Genomic DNA, 27830 nt, shown 5'->3' with positions numbered 1-27830 from the left:
GTTCCTGAGCTCTCTGTTCCTTAAGTTTGTATTCAGCTAGTGATATGACAGATATTTCCTTGATTGCCAGGAGCTAACAAAAACAGTTTAATCCACTGTCTGTGAAAATTGGCTCTGCTTTGATGGATGCTCTCTGAATTTACTCCTCCTGCCTAGAAAATCAGCCCAAGGCAAATGTGAAGTGCAGTGTCCTCTCAGTCTTTTCTGAACCTATTTCTTGTCCTGGGACTCTGCTTGCTTGTGGCCTCAGGAATTCCTCTGTTCACAGTAATGTAAATGCCCCCTCTACTCCGTATGAAATAGATTTTCTTCCTCCTCCCTGGGGCTATATTGTATAACTTAAATCAGGCAATACTTGGCCCCAGGAGGCTTTGACCTAAGTGCTCTCTATGCTGCTTTAGCTGTCTGCAAGCTACTTTTGCCTGCAGGACAAGCTCTGGGAGGGCAAGCTTGAGAGAAGTTTCTTGTTTCATTTTTTTTCAGGCTGCCACCTAATAGACTGGCTCTGACAGTATGTGCATAGGGGTTATTCTGCTCTCTCAGGACCCTCAATGGGAGCGCAAGCTGGCCTAACTCTGTGACAGGGAGGGGTTTGTGTCAGGGCCAGCAAGGGTGCCAGAAGCCTCTCCTAACATTTTGAAAGCTGCATGTAAAAAAATTTTGGCCCTTGCCCAATTACTGAAACCCTTTAACTGTTTTCCTGATTTCTGAGGAAGTTGGCTCTGACAGCTTTTGCTAGCTTTTCAAAGATTCTGTAGGGGACATAGTATGCTGAAGCATCACATGCCACTATCTTGGTTGACTGGGGTCCGCAATTGAGTTCCTCTCCCCATTCTTTTGTCTGTTGACCCTTGCTTGCCTTTCTAGGTAAGAACCTCCCAATGGGCTATCAGACCCAGGAAACTTTCTGATGTAGTGTGGTCAATTGTTCGTTGATGCCTTAGAAGGAATGACAGAATTTTCCCCTTCTAGTTCTTGAGGCACCCACTTCTTATGCTCTGATAATGGGTTCCACCCTCCCTCCCAACTCATCCTACCACCACCTCTTCAAAGAATATAGTCATTGTTATATTAGTTATACTTTGAATTAAGGAAAGAAAAGAAGAGGTGGGAAAAACTAAAGTGAACAGCATAAAATGAGAGGTAGGTGGGGATGGCTCGTTACTAAATGGTGCAAAATCTTAAAGAAAAGATTTAGCCTTCAGCTTGTCTTTTTAAACTTATTTTTGATTATTCTAAAGACAAATAGCTGATAGATTTACTGTAGGATTTTGACTGTTTTCAAATTCCATGACAAGCCTGGGCATAGAAGGGTGACCTCCAAAACTAGAATAATACATTGGGGCGGTCTGGGAGTTAGAGACTAGCCCTCTAAATGGGGCAAGTTTCAGAGGAGAGGCCCAGGAGCTAGAGGTAGAATGAAAGCTAGTCTCATAGAACAGATCTCAAAAAAGTGAGTCCTATGAGGGAGAGAAGACCCAGAAAAATGAGGGTGGTCCCTATCAGTAGGGAAGAAATGATGGAGCAGGAGATATTTGAAACTTTAATTCTTGCCGTCAGAGAGATCTTTCCAAAGGGAGTATAGCCTCAATTCCAATACAGATAGCCTGTGGATAGGAAATCATAAGGGCGCACAAACCAAGAAACAAAGAAGTTTTTAAAGCTAGTGGACATCTGAGTCCGCTAAGTGGCTTGATGTGTCAGTCAGACAGGATGGGCTAGATTATGCTGCAACAACAAACATCAACCTCAGTGACTCATGTTCATCATGGGTCTGCCCACTTATCCTCTGGAGGATGGTGAGGGGCAATTAAATGGTCTCACCCATAAATAATGTGTCAATTTTGCTCACAACTCTTTGGCCAGAACCAGTTACTTGGCCCTGCCCAACCACAAGAAGGCCAGGAGGTTCATGTGCCTGGAAGGAAGGAAATTGGTCATACTTGGCAAGCAGGAGCAGTGACTCCCACTTGTTAAAATGCAAACTCCAGGTCCCTCCTCAACAGGTTTGGACTCAGGAGGCATCCATAGATCCTTGGAATCTGCATTTTAAATAGGTCTCCTCAGATGAGTTTGATGCAGGGAGAGAATGGGCAGGTTGGAGTGTTCTTGGGCCACAATTTAAGAAGCACTGTCTTAGAACACCACTTTAGCATAGGCAGATGATCATGAGAAAGGGGACAAGTCTGAGATGTAGTTGTCAGAGCTGGGGTGCCAGGACATGCCTGGGTCATCTCACATTGGAAACAGAGTTACCAAAAGAGCACCACAAAGGCTGGATAGCAGCTTCTAAAAAGCCCGGGCATCAGGGTATTGTTAGGACAGTGCCTGAGATGTAGCAGGCCCTCAGGTGTGTGTTGAGCTCCTCCAGATACTAGAAGAAGAGGATGTGGGGCAGAGTCCAAGCAATGATTCTCAGGTGTGACCTAAAGTATATATTTATATGAACATACACTCATTGTCCAATATGCTACATTTTAGTGTATAATCACTTTTTTCTTTCCTTTTTTCTTTTCTTCTCCTTCCCTTCCTCTGCTGCGTACTCTCCCTTTTCCCACCATTATTCTCTGTTTTCTTCCCTTCTTATTTTTATTCTTTGCTTCCCCTCCACTTCTCCTCTGTCCCAATATTTCCTCTTCTCCCTCCTTCTCTCCCCTTCTCCTTCTCCTCTCTTCTCTTATTTGTTATTCTCCCTCCGATTCCTCCTTGCCCATGGCAATCTCCCTTCCATTCTCTCTCCAGGTATTATGCCATCTGCTGCCAGCCTTTGGTCTACAGGAACAAGATGACCCCCCTGCGCATCGCACTAATGCTGGGAGGCTGTTGGGTCATCCCCACATTTATCTCTTTCCTCCCCATAATGCAAGGCTGGAATAACATTGGCATACTTGATTCGGTGAGTACCCATGCAGACCCATCAGTTTGCTGTCAGATCAACTTTGCTTGTGATTCTAAATGAACAGAGAACATGAAGTTGGGTGGATGCTCTAAGAAAGATGCTGATAATGGTCTGAGTGACAAAAATTAAAAAGAAAGATAACATTTTTAAATACTTACTGTATGCCAGGAAATATACTAAATAGTTTATCGTGACAATAGCCTATGGGGAAAAGTATAATTATTTCCCCCATTTCATAGATGAAAAACCCCAGGCTCAAAAAAGTTAAATAACTTGCCCAATGTCAATGTCACACAGCTAGAAATAACAGGAATTCAAAGGTTGGCAGCTAGGCACCAAGGTATGTAAGATACCCCAAGAGACCCTGTGCCAGTTTGAATGTATTATGTCCCCCCAAATGCCATTATCTTTGGTGTAATCTTGTGTGGGCAGACCTATCAGTGTTAATTAGATTGTAATTCTTTGAGTGTTTCCATGGAAATGTGCCCCACCCAACTGGGGGTGATGACTCTGATTGGATAATTTCCATGGAGGTTTTGGCCCACCCATTCAGGGTGGGTCTGAATTAAATTACTGGAGCACTATATAAGCTCAGACAGAAGGAGCAAGCTGCTACAGACAAGAGGGACACTTTGAAGAAAGCACAGGAGCTGCAGATGAGACACAGTCTGAAGATGGCCATTGAAAGCAGACTCTTGCTCCGGAGAAGCTGAGAGAGAACACATATCCCAAGTGCAACTAATAGTGACATTTTTGAGGAGCTGCAGCCTAGAGAGGAATGTCCTGGGAGAAAGCCATTTTGAACCCAGAACTTTGGAGCAGATGCCAGCCATGTGCCTTCCGAGTTAACAGAGGTTTTCCAGACACCATTGGCCATCCTCCAGTGAAGGTACCCAATTGCTGATGTGTTACCTTGGACACTTAACACAAGTTAAGACTGTAACTGTGTAACCAAATAAGCCCCCTTTATAAAAGCCAATCCATCTCGTGTTTTGCATTCCAGCAGCATTAGCAAACTAGAACAGATTTTGGTACCAGGAGTGGGGTGCTTTTGCTGCTGAGTTTGCAAATACCAAACATGTTGGAACGGCTTTTTAAATGGATAAGGGGAAGATTCTGGAAGAATTGTGAGGAGCTTGATAGAAAAGGCCTAAACTGCTTTGAAAAGACTCTTTTGTGGAAATATGGACTCTAAAGATACTTCTGACGAGGCCTGGAACAGAAATGATGAATGTGTTGTTGCGAACTGGAAGAAAGGCGATCTTTGTTTTACAGTGGCAGAGAATTTGGCCAAATTGAGTCCTGGTGTCAGATGGAAGGAAGAATTTGAAAGCGACAAACTGGAATACTTAGCCGAGGAGATCTCCAGACTATGTGTGGAGGATGTACCCTGACTTCTTCTTGCAGCTTATAGTAAAATGCGAGTGGGGAGAGATAAACTTAGAACTGAACTCTTGGGTTCAAAGAAACCAGAAGCTGATGGCTTGGAAAATTATGGGCTTCCAGGGGATGGAATCCCAGAAGCTACAGCTCAAGATGAAGATGTAACCAAACATGGAACCCAGTCACCATTTCAGTACAAGTCAAGATTGGAAAAGGAGTTAAGCAGAAAGGATTTGTGGAAAGTCCTATTGTCTGATGGCTTTGACCCCTGTGTGATTCATGCAAAGCCAACAGAATTTTTGTGAGATCTTTATAGACAAAGCCATTGCCAGTCTGGACTGGAGGAGATAGACAAGGAACAAAATTGAAGGAAAAATTTCTTCGAAGACACAGCCATGGAGGTTGAGGTCTGGAGTCAAGAGGTCTCAGGCTGGAAGAGCAGAGCAGCCCACACACATGGAAAGGGTGAGTTTACCCTGGAGGTCGAGGACAGGCCTTCCACCTCGATGCTCAGGAAATGTTCTGCCACCCCAAGCCCCAAAGAGGGTGGAGCACATTCCCAGGGAATTGGGAAGAGCCTGGCTGCCACCACACTGTTCTGAAGGGGTTGAACATGTGCCCCGGAGATGGAAAGGAATCCGAGTGCTGCCCTGATATTTGAGGGGTGGGGCCGAGAAGGTGGTCTCCCCAGCGTGTGGATATGTTGGAGCACTCACCACAGCATTTGGAGAGGAAAGGGCAGCCAAAAAGGTCCTTAGGAAGGGTTGGACTCCCTCTCTCTCAAGCCCCAAGGATGCAATATCATTCTGTAAATGACTCTCAGACTTTGAAATCTAATGGAGTTTGTCCTGTGGGTTTTAGGAACTGTTTTGGTCCTGTTAACCCTGTTTTCCTTACTGTTTCTCCTTATGGCAATGGGAATGTTTATCCTATGAATGTCCCTCCTTTGTATATTGGAAACACATAACTTGTTCTAAGTTCACAAATCCACAACTAAAGGAAAATTATGCCTTAGGACTGACCACACCTATAATTGATTTTGATGGAATCTTGTACTTAACTATTGTTACTGAAATGATTTAAGTTTCTGTGATATTGTTGTGGGATGAATGTATTTTGTATATGGAAAGATAATGTCCTTTTGGGGTCCAGGGGGTGGAATGTACCAGTTTGAACGTATGATGTCCCCCCAAATGCCATTATCTTTGGTATAATCTTGTGTGGGCAGACCTATCAGTGTTAATTAGATTGTAATTCTTTGAGTGTTTCTATGGAGATGCACCCCATCCAACTGTGGGTGATGACTCTGATTGGATAATTTCCATGGAGGTGTTGGCCTGCCCATTCAGGGTGGGTCTGAATTAAATTACTGGAGCACTATATAAGATCAGACAGAAGGAGCAAGCTGCTACCACCAAGAGGGACACTTTGAAGAAAGCACAGGAGCTGCAGATGAGAGACAGTTTGAAGACAGCTGTTGAAAGCAGACTCTTGCTCCAGAGAAGCTGAGAGAGGACAAATATCTCAAGTGCAACTAATAGTGACATTTTTGAGGAGCTGCAGCCTAGAGAGGAATGTCCTGGAAGAAAGCCATTTTGAACCCAGAACTTTGGAGCAGACAGCAGCCACGTGCCTTCCCAGCTAACAGAGGTTTTCCAGACACCATTGGCCATCGTCCAGTGAAGGTACTCAGTTACTGATGTGTTACCTTGGACACTTTATGGCCTTAAGACTGTAACTGTGTAACCAAATAAACCCCCTTTTATAAGAGCCAATCCATCTCGGGTGTTTTGCATTCCAGCAGCACTAGCAAACTAGAATAGGCCCTTATCCCATTCCAGGCTGAGAGTCTATGAGGTCTACAATGACCCAGACATGTGGATGGAAGCTGCCAGGGAATGAGGAGAGCCCTGGGCCAGTAGTTGAGAGAACTGGGTCCTGAATCCCACTTTCTGGGGGCTGTGTTGCAGAGATTCATTGGTCCTCAGTGGAGAAGGGTGTCTGATGGGTGTAGGATAAAGGCATATGGCACATATGCCAGGCATTTGCAATCCTTGTCCAGATGTTCTTGAAGAACCTACCAGCTCTGACAGAGTATCTTTGTAATACCAAACTTGAAATGAAGATCCAAAGCTATAGATTCATTAGCAGGAATATATTCTCTAAGAAGTTGTCAAGACAGTTGCTTTAAAATCGACCCCAGAATCCATCTAGATGTAGAAGGGGGAATGGATAGGGGAGGTGGAGAGCAAGCTCTAGAGCAACAGGACCAGCCAGAGGAACAACGGCCTCTTCCTCTTTCCAGCTGTTCCTAGTCCCACCTATTCCTTGTCCCAGGAAAGGACTTCTAAACCAAGGAATGACAGAACAAGAGTTCCTCACGCTTCTGCAGGAAATGCTGGGAGCAGGGGAGTGGAGAAGTAGGAAAGCAGTCTGTAAAATAGATTGCTTGAATATTTTTTTGAATTCTGGCCCTCTTCTTTCAGACTCTAGGTTCTATTATGCTTTGGGGGAATTGCAATCCAAGCTTCAAACAGTGAATAGAACAATAAATGGCCAAGAACAATTGAGCACTTACTATGTACCAAACACCTTTTTAACCATTACTGCCCTGAATCTTATTTACACCTCACATCAACCCTCTTGTATCCTACTATTGTGCTTGTTTTATAGATGAGACGCTGACAATCAGAGAGTGTTAACTAATAACTAAGTCATTAGTTAAAGTCAGCTACCCTGGTAGAAGCCTATCTCTGAGCCCAAGCTTACTGGGCGCCAGAGTCCATGTTCTTAATTTCTCCGCTTAATTTACTCCCCAGTGGAGTAGATCTTTGGAAGAAGAAGTTTTTGTGGATTGGGAATTTTGATGAGGGTTCATTACTCTGACTTTCTGATGTAGAATTTCCAAGGAAAGTAACCGGAAGTTTTTGTACATTTATGAAAGCAAGATAGAGGCGTTCCTACTTACTTCACCACACTGGGAAATGGGGTACCTGCTTACTATTAACCATATCAACCACCTGCAGGGTTAAAATTTGAAAGAAATCCTCTAAAAAATCAGAGCTAAGTGTTCATATAATGACTTTCTTTAAGCAAAATAAGCTTTAAGGGACTAAAGAAATCTTTAAGATCTTTTCCCTTGTTTCTAACTAGATGGAAAGCAGAAGGCTTCAGGTGTGTTAAGCGTATGAAGAAAAGAAATTGACTCAAAATGAGCTATGCCACTTCCTCCAGGTAGTCCTCGACTTTTCAAGGCCGGGAAGTTTTTTCCGCTCTTGTACCACTTTTCATTTTGTGTTGTAATTGCCTGTTCATGAGGTCTAGATCCATTCTAGCCCTCTAGAAATACGATCAGAACAAATGAAAGCTACATATGTAATTTTAAATTTTCTAGAAACCACATTAAAAAGGTAAAAAAAAAAACAGGTGAAATTAATTTTAATATGTTTATTCCAGTTGTATCAAAAATAGGGTAGAAAGATAGTGATGGGAACATGTTATTATTTTAGATGTATGAGTTCACCTTCTTTGATTAGGTTCCACTAACATGAGTCCTGCAGAAAGGGAGAGAGCAAGTCATGTATGTATGTAGAAAAAAAGTGTTTCAGGCCAAAATTACAATAAAGGCAAGGGCCCTGAATGGGAGCTGCTTTGTGAGTTCAGGTAGTGGCCTGGGAGCTTATGGTAGGTAGTGAGTAAAGGGGAAAATAAGAGCAGGGGTCAGAGGGGTATCGTGGGACCAGACAACAGTTTTTACTCCGAGAGATGAGAGGAAACTTGGAAGGGTTTTGGGCAGAGGAGAGACATTACCTAGCTTTTCTTTTTCCCTTAAACTTTTTATTTGAAATAATTTCAAACTCTCAGGACTGTTGTAAAAATAATACAAAACCCGTATAAAGAACAACATACCTGCCCCGTAGAGATCCACCAAGTTTGACATTTGAAACAATCTGCTCTATCATTCTATCTATCATCTGTTTATATCAACCCATCTATCTATTTTCTGAATATTTGAGAGGGGGTTGTATGCATCAGACTCTTTGAATGCGTAATACTTCCATATACATTTCCTAAGAACAAGGATATTCACTAATGAAATCACATTAAGTACAGTTATGAAGTTCAAGAACTTTAGCATTGATATAAAGTTGTCAGTCTGTATTTCAGTTTTTTCCTGTGTCCCATTAATGTTATTTTGGGCCTTTTATCCATTATTAGATCAAGGTATTTATTTTTTAACTTTTTATTTTGAAATAAGTTTAAACTTACAGGACTGTTGAAAAAATAATACACACTCCATATAGAGAACTCCAACATACCCTATCCATCCCCTGCCCAGATACCCATAGCCACCAATATTAACATTTTACCACCTTTGTTGTATCATTCTTTCTATCTAACCATCTGTCTACCTATCTAGCCATCTTTGTATCATCTATCTATTCTATCTATAACATTTGACAGCGGATTGCTCGTATCATACTCCTTGAACATATAATACTTCCATGTAGATTTCTATGAACAAGGATATTCACTTATGAAATTACCTTAAGTGCAGTTATCGAGTTCAAGAAATTTAACATTATTGTATATCTTACATTCAATATTCCAATTTTTTCTTATGTCCTAATAATGTCCTTTTTGAGCCTTTTCTCCTTACTCTTAGGTCCCCTCCAGTATCGTGTATTACGTTTATCATTACCTCCTTAGTTTATCTTTCCTTTTTAAATTATGGAAACATTTATAAAACATATATCTTCCCATCCCAAACCCTCCTAAGCCATTCATTCAGTGGGATTAATCACAATCACAATGTTTGCAGTACCCTCACCACCACCTATTATTAACACTTTCCCTTTACCCCAAACAGAAACCCTACACTCATTTTGCATTAATTCCCTATTGCCCCCTCTCCCCACCCCTGGTAATCTGTACTTTACTTTCTTACTTCATGAGTTTGCATATTTGATATTTTCTTTATGGTTACCATGGGGCTTAAATTTAACATTCTAAATCTGTTTTACAATGTTTACAGTTGTTTGCTTCAATACCAACTTACCTTCAATAGAAGAAAAGAACTCTGTTCCTCTACCTCTCCATCCCCCCACCTTTATATAGTTCTTGCCACAAATTACACATTTTATGACCCCAAACCATTGACTTATCATTACATTTTATACATTTGCAGGAGTAAAATGTGGAGTTACAAATCAAAAATACAGTAGTGCTGGTATTTATATTTACCTGTGTCATTATCTTTACAGGAGATCTTTATTCACGTGGCTTCAGTTGATTGTCTAGGGTCCTTTCCTTTCCACCTGAAGAACTCCATTTCTTGTAGGGCTGATCTAATGGTGATGAAGAACCTCAGCTTTTGTTTATCTGGGGAGATCTTAATCCCTTCCTCATCTTTGAAAGACAGTTGTGCTAGATAAGGAATTCTTGATTGACAGTTTTTGCTTTCTGCACTTTAAATATGTCTTCCTTTTGTTTTCTTGCCTCCATGGTTTCTGATGAGAAATTGGCGTTTAATCTATTGAGGCTCCCTTATGAAGCATGTTGCTTTCTCTCTTGCAGCTTTCTAAATTCTCTTATCTTTGGCATTCAACAGGTTAAATTATAACTTGGTGTGGTGGGGGTCTATTTGGTTTATTCTGTTGGAGTTCCTTGAGCATTTGGTATGTGTACATTCATGTCTTCATTAAATTTGGGAAGTTTTCAGCCATTATTTCTTAGAATATTCTCTCTTTCTTTCCCTTTTTGGACTTCAAAAAATGCATATATCAGTATGCTTTGTAGTATCCCACAGAATCTTTAGGCTCTGTTCATTTTTCCTCTTTCTTTTCTCTTTCTTCTCCTCAGACTGGATGATTTCGGTTTTCTTATGTTCAAGTTCACTGATTTTTTTCAATCCGCCATTGAGTCCTTCTAGGGAATTTTCAATTTTTGTTACTGTGATCTCCAATTTTGTTTGGTTCCCTTTAATAATTTCCATCTATTGATATTCTCTTTGTTTTTATCTGTTATTTTCCAGATTTGCTTTATTCTTTGCCATAGTTAGTTTTAGCACATTGAGCATATTTAGGACCATTTTTTTAACAAAATCTTTGTCTTGAATGTCCCACGTCTGATCCTCCTTTTGATGGTTTATAATGATTTAGTCTTCTCTTTTGCCTGGGCCATTGCTTCCTGTTTCTTTATATGTTCTGTAATCTTTTGTTGAAACCTGTACATTTTAATATTTTAATGTGTTTTCACTGAAATTTGGTCTCTGAGGTGTCTGTTCCTTAAGCTTGTATCTAGATAATGTTATGACAGATATTTTCTTGAATGCCAGGAGCTGAGAAGATTAAAAAAGAAAAAAAAAAAAAAAAGCAAAGCTGTTTTAGATTCCTAGGCTGCTCAAGCAAAACAAGCAAATACCATGAAATGGGTCAAGTTAAACAAAGGGAATTTATTTGCTCATGGTTTTGAAGCTAAAAGAAAGTCCAAATCAGGGCATCATCAAGGTGGGGTTTTCTTCCTGAAGGCTGGTGTTCTGGGGCTGGCTGCTGGTGATCCTTGGCTCCTCTTTCACATGGCAGTGTACATTGTGGCATCGCCAGGCCTCTCCATTCTTTCTCAGATCCTGGTGAATTTCAGCTCTTGCTTCTGTGGCTGAATTTCACTCCACTTATAAAGGACTCCAGTAATAGGATTAAGACCCACCCAGATTGGGCTGGGTCACACCTTAACTGAAGTAAGCTCATCAGAAGGCCCTACTTACAATGGGTTCATGACTGCAGGAATGGATTAGATTTAAGAGTATGTTTACTGGGGTACATACAGCTTCAATCCATCACAGAATGTAAAAAAGAGAAAACCTTTCCCAGTCTTTGCAGATTTACTCGTGTGAGTGCTTTCCTTCAGAGTTTCTGCCTACAATGACTTTAGAGAATAGCTCCAGCCAAAGTGTAAGGGTTTCCCGGGTCCTTTCTGCTCATGTGTCTGGTCTTGGACGTTCATGAGTGGCCTTAGGAATTCCCTTGTTTACATGGTTCCAAATGTCCCCTCTTCCCTAGGAAAAAGTTTCCTCACAGTCTTGGGCACTGCACCATATGTCCTACCACTAGCAATCCCTTGCCCCAGACAACACAACTTGACTGCTCTTCCACAGCATTCTGCAGGAGAGCTCTGTGAACTGCCATCTGCATGCAGGGCAAGTTCTGGGACAGGAGTCCCTCAGGTCACCACCAGACAGATTGTGCCAGACATACATGGTCCTAGTATGCTCTCAAGGGTGCTCTGCTCCCTCTGGAACTAGGACCAAGGATCCATGCTGAAACCTTAGGCTGACTCCACACTGAAGCAGTGAGGGATTGCGGAGGGGCCAGATAGGGCATCTTGAGAGCCTACTGCTTTTAAGTGGTCTTTTTCTTGACTTGATGATCTGCTACTGTGATCCTTTAACTGTTTTCTGGAGCTATGATAAAGAAATTTGTGCCTGTTCCTGCTGGTTGTTCAGAGCTGTGGTGGGTGGATCCCTGAAGCTCTTCACTCCACCAACTTGATCAGGGTGGGGCTCTGACCTGTTTTGGAGGATCCCTCTGGCTGTGATATAGACAATGACTGTGTAGTTGCAGGAGTGGAAATAGGGAAAACATTAGTGCTGACAAGTGATGACGGTAATTTGAACTAAAATAGTAGTTACTTGAGGTGGTGAGAAGTTGTCAGATTTACATATCTTTCACTCTATAATATTTATTGAGCACTGTTATGCTCCAGACACTGTTCTATGTCCTTGAGATATTGTTGAACAAATAGACAAAGGTCCAAACGATTGTAACATTATATTCTAGCAAGGAGAGGCAAGACAAGTAGTGATGAGATAAAATAAGCAGATTATCTAGATGTCACAAGATATAAATGCTATAAAAAAAGGTAGATGGAGTAGCAGATTGAAATATTAAAGAGGGTGTTCAGAATCAGCCTGATTGAGAAGGTGAATTTGAGTAAAGACTTTAAAGAAGTGAGGACATTGACTGTGCAGATATCTTGGGGAAGAGAAGGGGAAGGAATACTAGTGCAAAGGCCCTGAGTTGTGTGCCTTCATGTCAAAGAGGCTAATATGGTTGTTTGCAGAGTAATGAGGAGAGAAACAAAGAAGGAGAGGAGGTAATAAAAATAAAGAGGGAAGATAATGTAGGACCTTGAAGGTAACTTTAAATACACTGGCTTTTAATCAGTGAAATACGGAGCCATTGCAGGATTTCAAACAGATGAGTGATATGATCTGATTTATATTGTAAAAAGGTCTTTCTGGTTTCTCTGTTAAAAGCAAATAATAGGGGAGCAAGAGTGGAAGACTATTGAAATAATTCAGCAGGCTAGAGACAGTGATGTTCCAACCTCAATAGTAGCGATGGAAATTGTGAAAAACAGTCGGAATCTGAATATGTTTTGAAGATATAATCAGTAAGATTTACTAATGGATTGGAAGAGGAGTATGGGGGAAAATATTCAACTATGACTCCAAGGATTTTAGTCTAAGCAAAGGGAAAATTGGAGCACATGACCATCAATCCAGATGGGACAGACTGTGTCTGGAATAGGGCTTGTGGGATGGGGAGAATCAAATGCTTGGTTTGGACAAAATACATTTGGACAATATACATATACAGATTAGATATGTGAGTTGAGATTAAATTTTGGAGTTCATAGGTGGTCCTGGCTAGGAATAAATAACAATTAGGACATTTTCAGAGATTAGATGCTATCTTAACCCTTATGACTAGAAGAGATCCCTTAGGAAATGTGTATAGATAGGGAAGAGAAGAGGTTAAAAGAATGAGACCTGGGACACTCAAATATTTAGAGGTCATAAAAGGAGGAGCCGCAAAAGGAAGGCTGGAAGGAATTTCCAGGAAGGTAGAAAGAGGACAAAGAGAAAGATTGTTCTGAAAGCCAAGTTATTGACATATTATTATAAAGGGGGGGGGCACTAGAATTATGGTTCTGGCTGTGAGGGACAACTATCATAGCCACAGCTATTAAAGCTGAATAAAATATACTCAATAAAATGCAAAATTAAAAAAATCATATTTAAAGGTATTGGAGAGTAACCAAGGCAACTAAGACTGTAGTATCTGTGATCCCAAAGAGAAAATGAAGACCTAAATTTTTTCGTTTGAGACCTTCACTGATTCATGAGTAAGGAAATAGAAGCTGAAAAGAAGGCACCAGTCTCAGGTTTGTGGTTGTTTCCTAAACTGGGGAAATAGATACTGGAGTTTGAGGGTACCAAGATGGGACAAGATCCCAGGACATCTAAACTGTAGAGAAATTAGCCTAAAATTCAGCATGCAATTTTTCCTTGAAGCTTTTGCTTACTTTAAGCTGAGGATGCATGGGCTAGATTTAAAAAAAAAAAATCAAACTGAAAGAAAATTGTGGGAGACGAAAGACTGGGAAGATAATTTAGCAGTCTTACAATGCTGGGAAGATAGAGATTAAACAGAGCTGAGGGCTTACCAGGGTGAATGGCCCTGGAAACGCTTCTGGTGCTTTAATTTTGACACCTGAGAAGCTACTGCTATGAAAACAGAAAGACTGGAATGAGACCCTCCTTCACAATGCATTAAAGCCAACGTTAATATGATTGAGGTAGTTTCTCCAGATTCTAGCTGCCTGCCAGAAAAAAAAATTCAATCCCATCTAGAGTAGCCTGCCACCATCCAAAGTTTTTGTAAATTTTTACTATAAATGCCTATTATTTAATCAGAAGTTACCAGGAAATGAAAAATTACCAGGACCAAGTGGCCAAAAACCAAGAACAGAAACAGGCAACGGAAACAAACTCATAGGCATTATTGGAGTTATTAGACAAAGACTTTCAAATAACTTTGGGTAATATAGTAAAAAAAAAAAAAAAAAAAAAGTGGAAAACGGGGAAAATTTTACTAGAGAACAGGAATCTACAAGAAAAAATCAAGTGGAAATTCCAGAACTAATATATGAAATGTAATAGGTAAATTTAACAGTGGATTAGATGCAACTGAAAATGTCAATAGTAAACTGGAAGTTAATACACAAAAAGTATAATATTCATATAACTGGAATCCCACAAAGAAAATAGGGTGAGAATAGCACAGAAATAATATTCAAGGAAATAGTGGCCCCAAATTTTTCAAAACAAATGAAACCTACCAGTTGCAGAATCAAGAAGCTCTATGAAACCCCAGAAGGTTAAATAAAAAAGAAAACTACATCATGAGGCTGCATGACAAAGCTGTTGAAGACCAAAGACAGAGAGAAAAAAAAATCTTGAAAGCAATTAGAAGAAAAATACAGGCACATTCTCAGGGGAAATATGATGTACAACTGACTCTCCAATAAAACGATGGAAGCAGGATAGCAATGGAACTCTATTTAAACTAGTGAAACAAAATAATTTACAATTTGGAAATCCTTTCCCATTGAAATTATTAATCAAAAATGAAGATGCATTAAAGACATTTGCAGGCATATAAAAACTGAGGGAAATTGTCAGCAGCAGGTTTGTACTGAAAGTTATTTTAAGAATAATTTTTCAAGCCAAAGGAAAATGATCCCAAATGGAAGTACCACACAGAAATAAAGAATGCAGAGCACAGGAAATAGTAAAATGTGGGTAAATATTTTTTAAAATAGCTATTTAAAACAGCAACAATTATAATGTCTTGTGGTTTTAAAACTATACAGAGAATTAAAATACATGAAAACAACAGCATATAAGGCAGGTGTGATTGAGTCAGGGTAGCTAAAGTGTTTAAGATCCTTGCATTGCCAAAGCAATTGTAAATGTATTAACATAAAATAGACCATAATAAGTTGTAATCTCTAAAATCAGGTAAAGAATAATAGTAAATATTTGATCCTTACAAAAAAAGCAATAAGGGAGGAAAAAGGAAGCAAAGGTCAGAAGAGATACATAGAAAACAGATAGTAAGATAGACTTAAATATAAAACAATCAGTGATTATAGTAAATATTACATGTTTAAATTCTTCAAAGAAAAGACATTAAAAGACAAAAATGGTTGACTGAAGAAAAAGTGTAAATAAATGCTGCTTATAAAAGAAGCCCATTAAATCTAAAGAGGCAAAAAGGTTGAAAAAGAAAATATGGAGAAAGGTACACTATGCAAGCACTAATCAAAAGACCAGCTGGTGTAGTGCTCCTATGTCAGATAAAAATAAAACTTAAGACAAATATTATTACTTGAGATGAAAAGAGAGAATTCATAATGATGAAAGTATCAATTCAATAGGAAGATATATTATAGTCTTATAAGATGTGATATTCAATGTTTACACAACTAGTAAAAGAATATTTGTATCTTTATTCTATATATATGCATATGTGTGTATATATATATGTATTCACACACACACACACACATTAGATGCAGGGTGCCCTCAGGAAGAGGCAGTGACATTGGGTTAAGCATCTCTCATCAATCAAGGGCTATTCCTTGAGAAGGCTGATGACTGAGAGCTGTTCGTAGCAATCGGGAGAAAAGTACCTCAATCCTAAAAAGGAATCTAGGTGTATCAGTGAATCCGGTAAAGAAAGAGGCTTATTCCAGGAATATAATGTAATAAATATAATTCACTGCATTCGTAAAAGAAAGAATAAAAAACACATAATCATCTTGTTACTTCTGAAACTACACTGACAAAATTCAATACCCATTCAGGGTTTAAAGAATAAGAAAACAAATTCAAAGCAATCTAAGAATAGAAGGAAACTTCCTTAATCATATGGAAGGAATTGACAAAAAACTTACAGCAAGAACCATACTTAATAACAAAGATTAAAACTCTCCTTCTAAAATTGGGAATGAAACAAGGATGTCCACTATTACCAGTTTTTACAAATTGATACCAAGGTCATAGCAAGTTCAATGGAAAGAAAGGAAAAAAAAACTGTCATTTATTTGCAGATCAAATGAGTGTTCATGGAGAAAATTCAAAAGAATCTATAGATAAAATATGAGTTATAATAACTAACTCAGTAAAGTTGCTAGATACCAGATCAATATATCAAAAAAAAAAAGACCTCACTGATTTCTACAAACTAGCAAAAAACAATTAGTAATGAAAAATTTTAATGACACCATTTATAGCACAATAAAAAAAATCAAATAGGAAAAAGTATAACAAAAGATATGCACAAAATCTACACAGAATATTATGAAATATTGCTGAAAGAAATTTTAAAAGACTTAAATAAAGGGAGAGATTTATCATGTTCATTAATTAGAAGACTTATTGTAAAGATATTAGTTTTCCTCAATTATTTTATTCCAATTCCAATCAAAGTCTAGTAGATTTTTTATGGAAATTGATAAGCTAATTCTAAATGTTACATGGAAATGCAGAGATCTAAAAATAACCAAGATAGCATTAAAGAAGAACCACAGTTTGAGGACTTTTACTATGAGATATCCAAGATTAAAAGAGTATAAGTATTGGTGCATGGACAGACATATAAATCAAGGGAACAAAATAGAAAATTCAGAAACAGAGCCTTGCATATACAGTCCCCTGATTTATGACTCAGATTATACTACAGTGTAGTTGGGAAAGGATGCTCTTTTTAATAAGTGCTGTTGTATCGATTTGGATGTCCATCAGGTAAAAAATTAATCTTGGCCCCTATATCACACCATAACAGAAAAACTAATCCCAAATGGGTACTAGAATTAAACTTAAAAGCCAATGCAATAAAGATATGTTGAGATAATATAGGAGGATGTCTCTTAAAGATTATATATGAGAATATATTTATACATAAGTGTAAGCAAAGATTTCTTAGAACACTGATTTATTAACCAAAGGAAAAAGGTGATAAACTGGACTAAGTTCTAAAATTAAGAATGTCTTTCCATCACAGGTTTCTAGTAAGAGAGTTAAAAGGCATGCCATGAACTGATAGGAGATTGTTTCGATGCATATATTTCACCAAAGATTTAGGTCCAGAATATAAAAGGACTGCTAAAAATCAATAAGAAAGAGGAGCACAACCCAATTTTTTAAATTGGAAAATACCTGAATAATCACTTTACATGAGAGGATATCAAAACAGAAACAGAAGCTCAGTCTCACATACTTGCAGACAGGAATGATGCCAATGGATTGGAATTTCAAGGGCACAGATGCCCAGGACACTTTCTAGTAACAAAGTTTAGACACAAGACAAATTCTAATCTAAACCCTCTGTAGGCGAAAATGTTCAGATTGATTGTGGTAATGAATGTACAACTATATGATGATACTATGAACAACTGATTGTACACTTTGGAGGATTGTATGTTATGTGAATATATCTCAATAAAATTTCATTTAAAAAAAATAAACCCTCTGTAGGTAGTCAAGGACGCATGGAGTATTTTTCTGATGTAATCAAGTGAACTCTATGACATCATTAAATGAGCAAACAAACCCACAATGAGATACCTTTACACACTGACAACACTAAGTGTTGGTGAGGATGTGGAGTAACTGGAACTCTCATATCCTGTGTGGTGGAAATGTAAATTGATACAATCACTTTTGAAAACTGTTTGGTAGTATTTACCAAAGCTGCATATGTGCTTACATTTTGACACCGGTCTTCCAACCCTAAGTGTATACCTAAGAGAAATGAAAATATTCATACACACAACACACACAAACTTGTTCAAGTTTCATTCAAAATAGCAAAAAAGTGAAAACAATGAATATGTCCATCAATAACAGAATGGGATAATAATTGTGGTTTATTCCTATAGTGCAATAATATACTACAATTAAAAGGAATAATTGTACATGCAACAATATAAATGAATCTCATAGGTACAAATCAAATGAAAGAACTAAGATACAAATAGTACATGCTTTATTTTTCTATTGATATTAAATTGGAAATCAAATAAAATTAATCCATGTTGTAATATAATGTAAAGTAATGAGTGGGAAGGGCATGTGGAAGGCTTCTATAGAGCTGATAATATTCTGTAGCCTGACCTGAAAACAAAGATGTATTTACTTCATAATAATCCATTCATCTATATATATTTATTTAATATTTATGTACTTTATATGTGTTTTAGTTCAATAAGATATTTACCCAAAGAAGAAGAAGAAGACTGGAGGGTTTGGGTGCATCAAAAGGTGCACATAGGACTGGACTTGACAACATGGAAGTCATTCATAACTTGACCAGGGCAATTTCAATGGGGTTGGGCTGCTTACCAGAATGGAGTAGGTTTGGGAGAAAATGGAAGGAGGAGAGTAGGTTAAGGCAGTAAGTATTGCCTAGGTCCCATTCTCTGGTGAGGTTTCAAGGTCCTTAATGATCTTGCTCTACCCAATCTATTTAATCTTTCCTCCATGATTCCAAACTGCCTACCCTTTCTTTCTCTCAAGCTCTAATGTCCCTCTTGGCCGTTTCTCTATACCAATACTTTGAATACTGTTACCTAAATGAGAAAAACCTTCAGCAGAGTGCATAGTTAGCAGAGAAATGAGTCTAGCAAAGTGCCCCGTGAAATCCCCCAAAGAGCTAGGTTTAGAATGGCATAGAGCAGTGGTTCTCAAATATTAATGAGTTTAAGAATTATTAAAAAAAAACAAAACAAACAAAAAAAAAACTTGTTAAAAAGGCTAATATCTGCTCCTCATTGCCCAGAGATTTCAATCCATAGCTCTGGGTGGCGCCAGGAATCTGCACTTATAAGAACCTCAAGGGATTCTGATGTTACTGATCTACAGCCAGCCTGTTAAGAATCTCTGGTATATTATGTGCAAGCAGATGGGCAAGGAAGAAGAGAGGCAGAACTCCACTACCAGTTGGTTAGGTAGAATGAAGAAATATGTTTTCTCCATTTTATTTCTGCTCTTTCCTGGGGCTTTTAGCCTCACTTGAATGGACAGAGCCCTCTGAAATCTGGGATGTGATTGTCTTCCCTTTCTACCCTCAAGGTTCTTTGTGCTGTAGACATATAAGACATACAAGACCATGGTGATAAACTTTCTTGTTTCTTTCCTTTTCTCTTTCCCTTTTCCTTTTATTCTTCCTCTCCCTTCTTTCTCTGTTCCCTTCCCCCTTTTTATTTCAATGCTCCCTTTCCTCCTTTTCTTTTTTATCCTTGATCTTTTCCTTATTCTCCTCCTGCTTCCCCCTCTTCATTTTCTACTTCCCTTCCTCACTCTCTCTCTTCCTCACTTCCTCTTTCCGTCCAACTCTCAGATAGAGAAAAGGAAGTTCAACCAGAATTCTAACTCTACGTACTGTATCTTCATGGTCAACAAACCCTACGCCGTCACCTGCTCTGTAGTGGCCTTCTACATCCCATTTCTGCTCATGGTGCTGGCTTATTATCGCATCTATGTCACTGCTAAGGAGCATGTCCACCAGATCCAGATGTTGCAGCGGGCTGGAGCCCCCACAGAGGGCAGGCCCCAGCCAGCAGACCAGCATAGCACACATCGCATGAGGACAGAAACCAAAGCAGCCAAGACCCTGGGCATCATCATGGGTTGCTTCTGCCTTTGCTGGGCGCCATTCTTTGTCACCAATATTGTGGATCCTTTCATAGACTACACTGTGCCCGAGCAGGTGTGGACCGCTTTTCTCTGGCTTGGCTATATCAATTCCGGATTGAACCCTTTTCTCTACGCCTTCTTGAATAAGTCTTTTAGACGTGCCTTCCTCATCATCCTCTGCTGTGATGATGAGCGCTACCGAAGACCTGCCATTCTGGGCCAGACTGCCCCCTGTTCAACCACAACCATTAATGGATCAACACATGTGTTAAGGTGAGTGCTTAGGGGGTTGATAAATTTTATTTATTTGCATTGCTCAAAAGGGTTAATGCTCCAGTTTTCTGTTTTCGTAGGGTTTTCCTGAAACCTGTGCAGTGTTTGCCAAGATTAAAGAATAGTCCCTCATATAGCCATAAAATAGTTTAGTAAATAAGGGCTTGGAGTCTGGAGAGAGACCAATCTGCATTCCAATTCAGTCAATGTAGTTCTGCGAACTTTGGCAAGTCACTTCACCATTCTGAACCTTAATTTCACTTTTTTTGGAAAAATATGAGATAATAACCTGTATATCTACATCACAGGTTTTTTGTGATGATAAAATTAACTAATGTATGTCAAGAGCCTGATACCTAGTAAGCACTTTGTAAATGTTATCTACTATTATTGAAAGGTAGTATTTTAGAGTAGTGGTTAAAAGTATGGCTTTTAAAGTATAACAAACTTTATTTTGATTCTTAGCACCCCTACTAATCATCTGTATAATCTCTTGGTTTCACAATTCCTCAAATGTAAAAATTGGTAATAATAATAATATGTATCTTAGAGGGTTTTTGTGACAGTTAGAGAGAGTGCATTCATTTAGTGCCTGCCACATAGTGAGCACCCATAATATTACTAATAACTTTATTAGTGTTTATAATAGTAATAATTATGAATTGCTGGATATCCTAATATGGTCATAAAATAACATGATAAACTCTTAAAGATAGAAGGATAAATATTCAAAAGCCATGTCACAGGATAAATGATATAATGGAGGTATGGAAAATCTAGAATGAGGAAGGCTTCACCAAAGAGCATTTTATACGAATTTGAGATGTGGAGGAGACATCAGGAATGCCACTGCAGACAGAGAGAACAGTGTGAAGAAACAAATGAAAATATGAAAAAGCATAGTAAGGTCAAGTGACTTACCCAAGGTCCCATAGGTTTAAAGGAGATAGGAGTGACTTTGGAGTTGAATGTTTAGTGACTCTTTCCAAACCATGAGATTTTTCTGGCCACCCAGGGCTAGAGCTGTGCTGAAGAGCCATGTGAGATAAGTATATTCATGCTGTAGCAAAGATGAACTGTCAAAAAGATTTTTTTTGTCTCTGCCCTGGGATGCATAGGAATTTCTAAAGAGCAGTTCCTTCTATGAGGCAGGCATGTAATTTTTCTGATGACAGTATCCAGCTGTTCTGGCAGCTGAAAATTGGGGGATTTTCATTTGCATGGTTAGAAAAAAAGAAGAGGAAATAGGAATTGCTATGAAATATAAATGCTGTGGCTCAGAGGCTGCTCAGAAACATGGATTCAATTGTCTGCTACAGTGTGGGCAGACTTATAGCTAAAGCCTAGTGTGGTGTTGTGATTCCAGCTAGTGGAAGGGCCTCGAAGAATATTCCTACAGGCTGACATCCTCTCTTAGTTATTATGTCTTAATGAGTGCCATTGAAGGAATCCAGCCATAAGATGTGTGTACAAGAACTTCTGTGTGGGTGCCAGATAGCTTTTACCTATTTAAGCTAGTAGTTGCCTAAGTATAGGCTGTTGAGAACTTACACTGTTATGTTCCAGCAGTACATTTGTTAAGTCAGTTCATTAGAACTTGGTGGCCTTTTCCTATGGAAACAGTCCTTGGAAGGGTTTGGGGGTTTCTAGGGCAGTCCAAGGAAGCCTGTTTTACTCACACTGTACTATTTTATCCCTGCTGCTCTTGGAAATCTTTAATGTGATTGAAAAGCAATAGATAGCAGTTTAGCAATGGCCTGTGGCCACACTATTCACACTTTCTTCCTCACATTTCTTCATAAGGTCATGAGAAGTGCAGGAAGTTGTTCTGAGGTATTTTTCTGTGGTGTGGGGGTCTTACAAGAGTAGGGGTCAGCCATTACAGAGAAGAGGAGACTTTTTGAAACTTGAATCCACTAGAGGGTAAGCCTTCCAAGGACAGGAATCCTGCCTGTTTTATTCACTGCTGTATACCTAAAATCCCATGGATTGCCTGATATATAGTAGGAAATTAAGCACTTGAAGAATAAATTAATGAATCATAAAATTAATTCTCCAGTTCAGTTTTTATAACTTAGCATGACTTATGAAAAATTTGCATTTTTATTAAAAATCCCACATGCAGCATATCAACAAATTCTGATGAATTCAAGAAATATAAAATTAAAACAATAAAAAGTAAAATCAACTTTTATCCTACCAGACCTACCACTGTCACCACAAACAACAATTAACATTAGGATGGTGACCTTTCAATGCATTTCCAAACATTCATAAAAATACACAAAATAATTTTTTTCTTTATATTTTATTTATATATATTGCACCTTGCTTTTTATCCCTTAACAATACATTTTGGAGACGGTTCCACTTTAAAACCTACAGATCTAACTCATTCTTTTTAACTGCCCTGTAGTCATCTCTACTAAAAATATGTATTAAATTGTTTGTAATTATTTTCCATTAGTGGGCCTGTAGGTGTTTCCAATTTTTTGCTCTTACAAAATAAACTGTTTTGAATACTCTTGCACACATTTCTTTGTGCACATGCCAGTGTTATTTTCAGATAGCTACCCAAAGTGTAATTGCTCTATTGACATGTATTTCCATTTGAAATTTTGTTGTATACCTAAAATTGACCTCCTAGAACATTGTAGCAATCTTCATTCTCATCAGTGGAGTGTGATAGTATCCTCTACTCCTTACTCTTAGCAACAGGAATATTATCAATCTTTTATTATTTGACTAATTTGAAAAAAATGCTCTAATTTATATTTAGACAGTTTCTGAGGTTGAGTATTCACATTTATTCTTATGTGAATTGCATTTTCATATGTTCATCCTTTTTTGTATCCGTTTTGTTTTTTCTTATTAATTTTGGGATGTTCTTTATGCCATTCTTGATATTGATCTTTTGTTATATAATTTGCAAATACAACTCCCCATCTTCTGCTTGCTTTTTAACTTTGGTTAAATTTGTCAAGTAGAAGTTTCAAATTTTGAAAACAGTATTCTCACTTAGCCTCTTACAGTTGGCCATCTACCTTCTTGAAATACTTTCCACACTGATCTTCCAAAACACACCACATTTTCCTCCACCATCCTCACAATTGCATTCCCCTTTACAGGTTCTTCCTTCTCTCTCTGGCCTCTAAATGTTAGAGTTCAGGGCTTGTCCTTGATTCTCTTCTCAAGCTACAGTCTTTCTGTTTGTGACTTCAACATCCATAGCTTTAAGTACTGTCTACATGCTGTCAGCTCTCTCTCAAATTATCTCCAGATCCTAGCTCTCCTTTGTGCTCCAGACCAGAAGATCCAGTTTGCTGCTTGGTGACCCCCATACAGTCCTCTATTAGGAATCACAAATTTAATGGGTCCAAAACATAATATGTCTCTGAACTCCCCACTCACAAATTTCCTGAGTTTTCCCCATCTCCCCAAAGGAAACCATTGTCTTTCATGTCTCTATGTCCAGACACCTCCTTGTGGCTCTGAGGGAGATTGAACATATCAGAGGGTAGACTTTAACAATTTAAAGAGGAAGAACCAACTAATTAGTATTTTTAAAATGGAGCTAAATAGGAATAAATGTAAAATCCAACCATAGGGGCAAAATATGAATCACAAAAATATAAGATGCTACCTGAATAAATGTGTAGCTACATGTATAATATTTAGAATTTGATAAGTGTGCCTTCATTATCGTCATCCAAGGTAATCATCAAAAAAGTGTTTGACAGGTCACTAGAGATTGCCTTCCACGTTATTAATAATGATTATGATGCTTAACATTATACTGGAAAACAGTATGCCAGTTATTGTATTTAAGCACTTTGCATTCATCACCACATTCAATTCTTACAACAACCCAAAGAGGTCGGTACTATTATTCTCTTCATTTTAAAAATAAGGAATCTGAGATTTAGAGAGGGTACGTAACTTGCCTGAAGTCACACAAGTAGGAAATGATGAAGGCAGAATTCAGAGCCAACACTTTCTGCCTCTCCAGAGCCCAGTCTTGTCCAGCCCACTCAGAGTCAGGCTTAGGATTACCACTTCGCATGTAGACCTTGACCTTTTGGATAAAGTTTGTGCATCATCTATAAATCTACCACCTGTAGTTCCATCCTACTCATATTTCTCTATCTGGTCTACAAAAAATCATGGCAGGCTAGTAGCTTGTTCAAATCCAGGGGTTTTTCAGTCTCTTTTCTGAAAGGGAAATAAAGTTAGATCAGATGGACTTACTCTTATTACTCTGTTTTTGGCTCTTAACCCTGGTGTTCACTGACCCTTCAAAGAAATGAGGTGGTTTAAGAGAAGTCCATCTCGGGATTCATATTAAACTCTTCCTTCTGTAGTTTGCAGAGAATTCCCTTTTCACTTTTTAAAATATTGGGGCACTTGTCCTTCTCTACATCGTCTGAGTGGCTATAGTCCATTTACTGCACTATTTCTCATGGCATTTGTGCTATATGGAATTCCTTCTTTAACTCCTATCAGGTCATGTGTTCTTGTGGGTAGAAACTATGGCTTCCTCCTCTGTGTACATTGCACAGTCCCTCACACAGTGCTGGAGAAACAGCAGATGATCAATACATTTTTGTTGATGGAATAAGTGTTTTTATGTTTGTCTTCAGGATTATGAAAGATTAAAACACTCAGAATTGTAAATTATCTGTCTTCTGATTTTAATCTTCCCAAGAAGACTTAGTCTACCACCCAAGAATCACTTTGGGGAGAGCCAGTTCTTGGCAACCCTCTGAGATTGTGGGGCCTCCTTCTTTTAAAGTTTTTTTTTTAGAGAATAGAATCTTAGTTTGCCAGGTGGAATTCAAGGCCAGTGTGGCCTCAATAGTTTAGAATAGTAGGTCTCTCAAGCTTGGTCCTATCCTTATGGCCCTTTGCTTTACATAATAATTGACTATTAAACAAGCAGATGGGTAACTAATGAAATAAAATATTCTTTTGCAAGATGTTCGTAGAGGACTTTGATCGCTTAAGTTGTGTTGATTTATGTGTGTACTAACAGAGATGTCTGCTGTTGCATTTGATTGTCTGCGTGATAAGTACCTTCTCTGGGAATATAAAGCCTACAATCAAAATAGAAGTGAAGATGCTTTTTGGTCACTTGATGAAATATTTTTTCTTGAAATGCAGGTTATATAGCCTTCTAAAAATAGTTTCCAAAGATGAATTATTGTACTAATTTTATCTTGGGGCAGTTTTAGTTTTGTCTGCATGCATATATTAGATAGAGGCCTAATGCTGTGTGTGGACAATGGATTCCAGGTTCACCCTGTGTGTAAAGTGATGTGAATTTGGAACCAAGCCTCTGTTCTTGTCACAGCCTTACCCTGGTCTTAACAGCTTGACTTTCCCCATCCTCCAACATCTCTCTTAGTCTCTCAGCAGTCACTTTTCCCAATCTAGGAAACCCGCATCAAACATAATAGCAGAGAAGGGAAGAACTAACCTAATGATAAAACACTGGCTGTGTTCCTGTTAAAGTCAGGATTAAGACAAGCATGCCTTAGCACCTCTGCTTTTCGACATTGTACATGCAGAATCCAAATGACAAAAAGAAGAAATATGAGGTATAAAAAATTGGGGAAAAAGAGCAAAGCTGCCACTACTTATAAATAATATGATCATCTACTGGGAAGATCTACTGTAAACTGAAAATTAAGAAGACAGTTCACAAGGATGGCCAGACTTAAGACCAACACTCAATCAATGACTTTCCTATGTACTGGAAAAAAACGTTAGAAGGTGAATTAGGAATAACCATGCCATCTATAGAAGCATTAACTCTTCAGTTTCTTAAAAAAATGTAAAAGAAAAGTGTAAGATACCTTTATGAAAGGAAACTTTAAAATTTTACTGGAGAAGATCAGGGATATTCCTAAGAGCTTAATGTGGACAGCAGAAGAGATGGCTGTAAAATCTATATTTTTCTGTTGAGGTTGTAGGAAACTCATCAGAACCTATTTGATTTGTCAGGTTCTGAGGTTTGATTAACAGTAACGTGTACTGAGCACCTAATGTGCCAGGCACTGTGTATGAGGTGGTAAATGTAAAGGTGAATGAAACCTGTTGTCTCACTGAGCTCACAGCCTAACTGAGGAAAGAAAAGATAAGGAACGCATCACAGTACCATACTGTATACATTGCTGATGGTGTGCAGTAGGTGTAAATGGAGCCAAATGGATTGCTACCTGATCAGCAATTCCATGCTCATCACTGACCTCTTCTTGAACTCCTGCAATGAGAGAGCTTACTGCGTCATGAGGCTGCTCAGTGGTTGGGCAGCTCTAGAGTTAATGGAAGTCTTCGTATCAGATTGAAATCTATATCCCTCTGACTTCATCCACTGGCCCTAATTATGCCTTGAGCAAGAGAAAACCAGGCTACATCTCATTTTGCAATGACCCTTTGGGTCTATTTCAGTCCTATGTGCCTTCTGAGGCTTTTCTTTTATAAGCTAATTATGTTCCCTTATTTGCAAGCTTTGTTTTTATTTTTCTTGATCATTCTCCCTCAAAGTATGTTTAGCAGACCACTTACATTAGAATTACCTCGGGGGACATAGTAAAAACAGATTCCTGGGCTCCATGGACTGAATCAGGGTCGTGCTAGGAAAGTGACATTGTTATCAAGAGGAACCTTATGTACATTAAATTTTGAGAACCACAGCCTTAGGCTTTTGTTGATTAGAGCAGTCCAATGTTTGCTGGCATTGATTGTGCTTCAAGGTTTATGACACCTATTATACTTCTTAGGTTCTTAAAGAGTCTCTTAAATGGTAACAATTTTTGTCTGACTTAAACTAGGGATATATGAAAGAAAATTGCTTTTGGAAGCATGTTTCAGTTCAGTCATGATTCAAGCCAAGTGACTCTTCCCACTTTGGGAGGCATGATTGACCACGTAAACTTGTCACCACAAGAACTGGGTAACCAGGTAGCTGAAATGTGATAGGAACAAACCATACTTGGGATTTGATTTTCAGGTTCTTTGTTCATTAGATAAAGTCAAGGACCTTGCCAGTCTTGTTCATGGCTGTAGCCTCAGAGTCTGGTAAAGTGGCTGAGACATTATGGGACTTGACAAATGGAGTATACTTCTGTCCCTGCTCCCCTAGTCTAGCTTCTGTTTAACTGCTTGATCCCTGCCTCTCTGATGTTAGCCCAGGTGATCCAGGGAAGAGTAGAGAATAGTGGTGCAATTGAGAGTTCCTACACATGAAATCCTCTGAGAATTCCAATTTTGACTTTGTTGGTAAATAATTCCTGTCCTACCTATCTCACTACCTCATTGTGAAAATCAAATGAGATAATGGATTGAAATTGCTTTGCTAACTGCAAAGCTCTGTTCTCATGGGAGAGATGATTGTGTTATAAGAACAGACTATTTATAAGTTCAGCAACACAAGCAGAGATTTCATGAAAAATTTAGCTTTCAGATGGGTTTCTTTGCTCTCATGCCAGGCCTAGATCTCTTTCTCCTGGTTCCCCAAATTCAAACCTTCCTCAAATCTGGGACACTTGCCTAGTTCCTGCAAAGGCTGTAAACTTCTGCAAGCACTTCCCAAAGAGCTTCTTGATGATCCAACTTGGCTCTTGCCTGTCATCTCCCATTGTCCACCCTCAACCTCCATGATTGATCTGGAGACCTCTAGAGCTCTTCTGTCCAACAGGGTAACCACTAGCTGCATGTAGCTGTTTA

General features: G+C 38.7%; 1 protein-coding gene across 4 annotated transcripts in view; it reads left to right on the top strand.

The window, feature by feature from the left end:
- HTR4 (5-hydroxytryptamine receptor 4) overlaps positions 1-27830 on the top strand; it is a 159800-nt gene that overhangs the window by 113183 nt on the left and 18787 nt on the right. For all 4 annotated transcript variants that reach the window (XM_037802071.1, XM_037802075.1, XM_037802072.1 and 1 more), the window contains exons 5-6: positions 2743-2896; positions 19534-20102. In XM_037802071.1, the coding sequence (XP_037657999.1) occupies positions 2743-2896; positions 19534-20102 (723 nt within the window). The remainder of the gene's footprint in view (positions 1-2742; positions 2897-19533; positions 20103-27830) is intronic.

Source organism: Choloepus didactylus, chromosome 13 (genome assembly GCF_015220235.1).
Source record: "Choloepus didactylus isolate mChoDid1 chromosome 13, mChoDid1.pri, whole genome shotgun sequence".
Lineage (NCBI taxonomy): Eukaryota > Metazoa > Chordata > Mammalia > Pilosa > Megalonychidae > Choloepus > Choloepus didactylus.
This window is presented reverse-complemented; position numbering and strand designations above follow the sequence as displayed.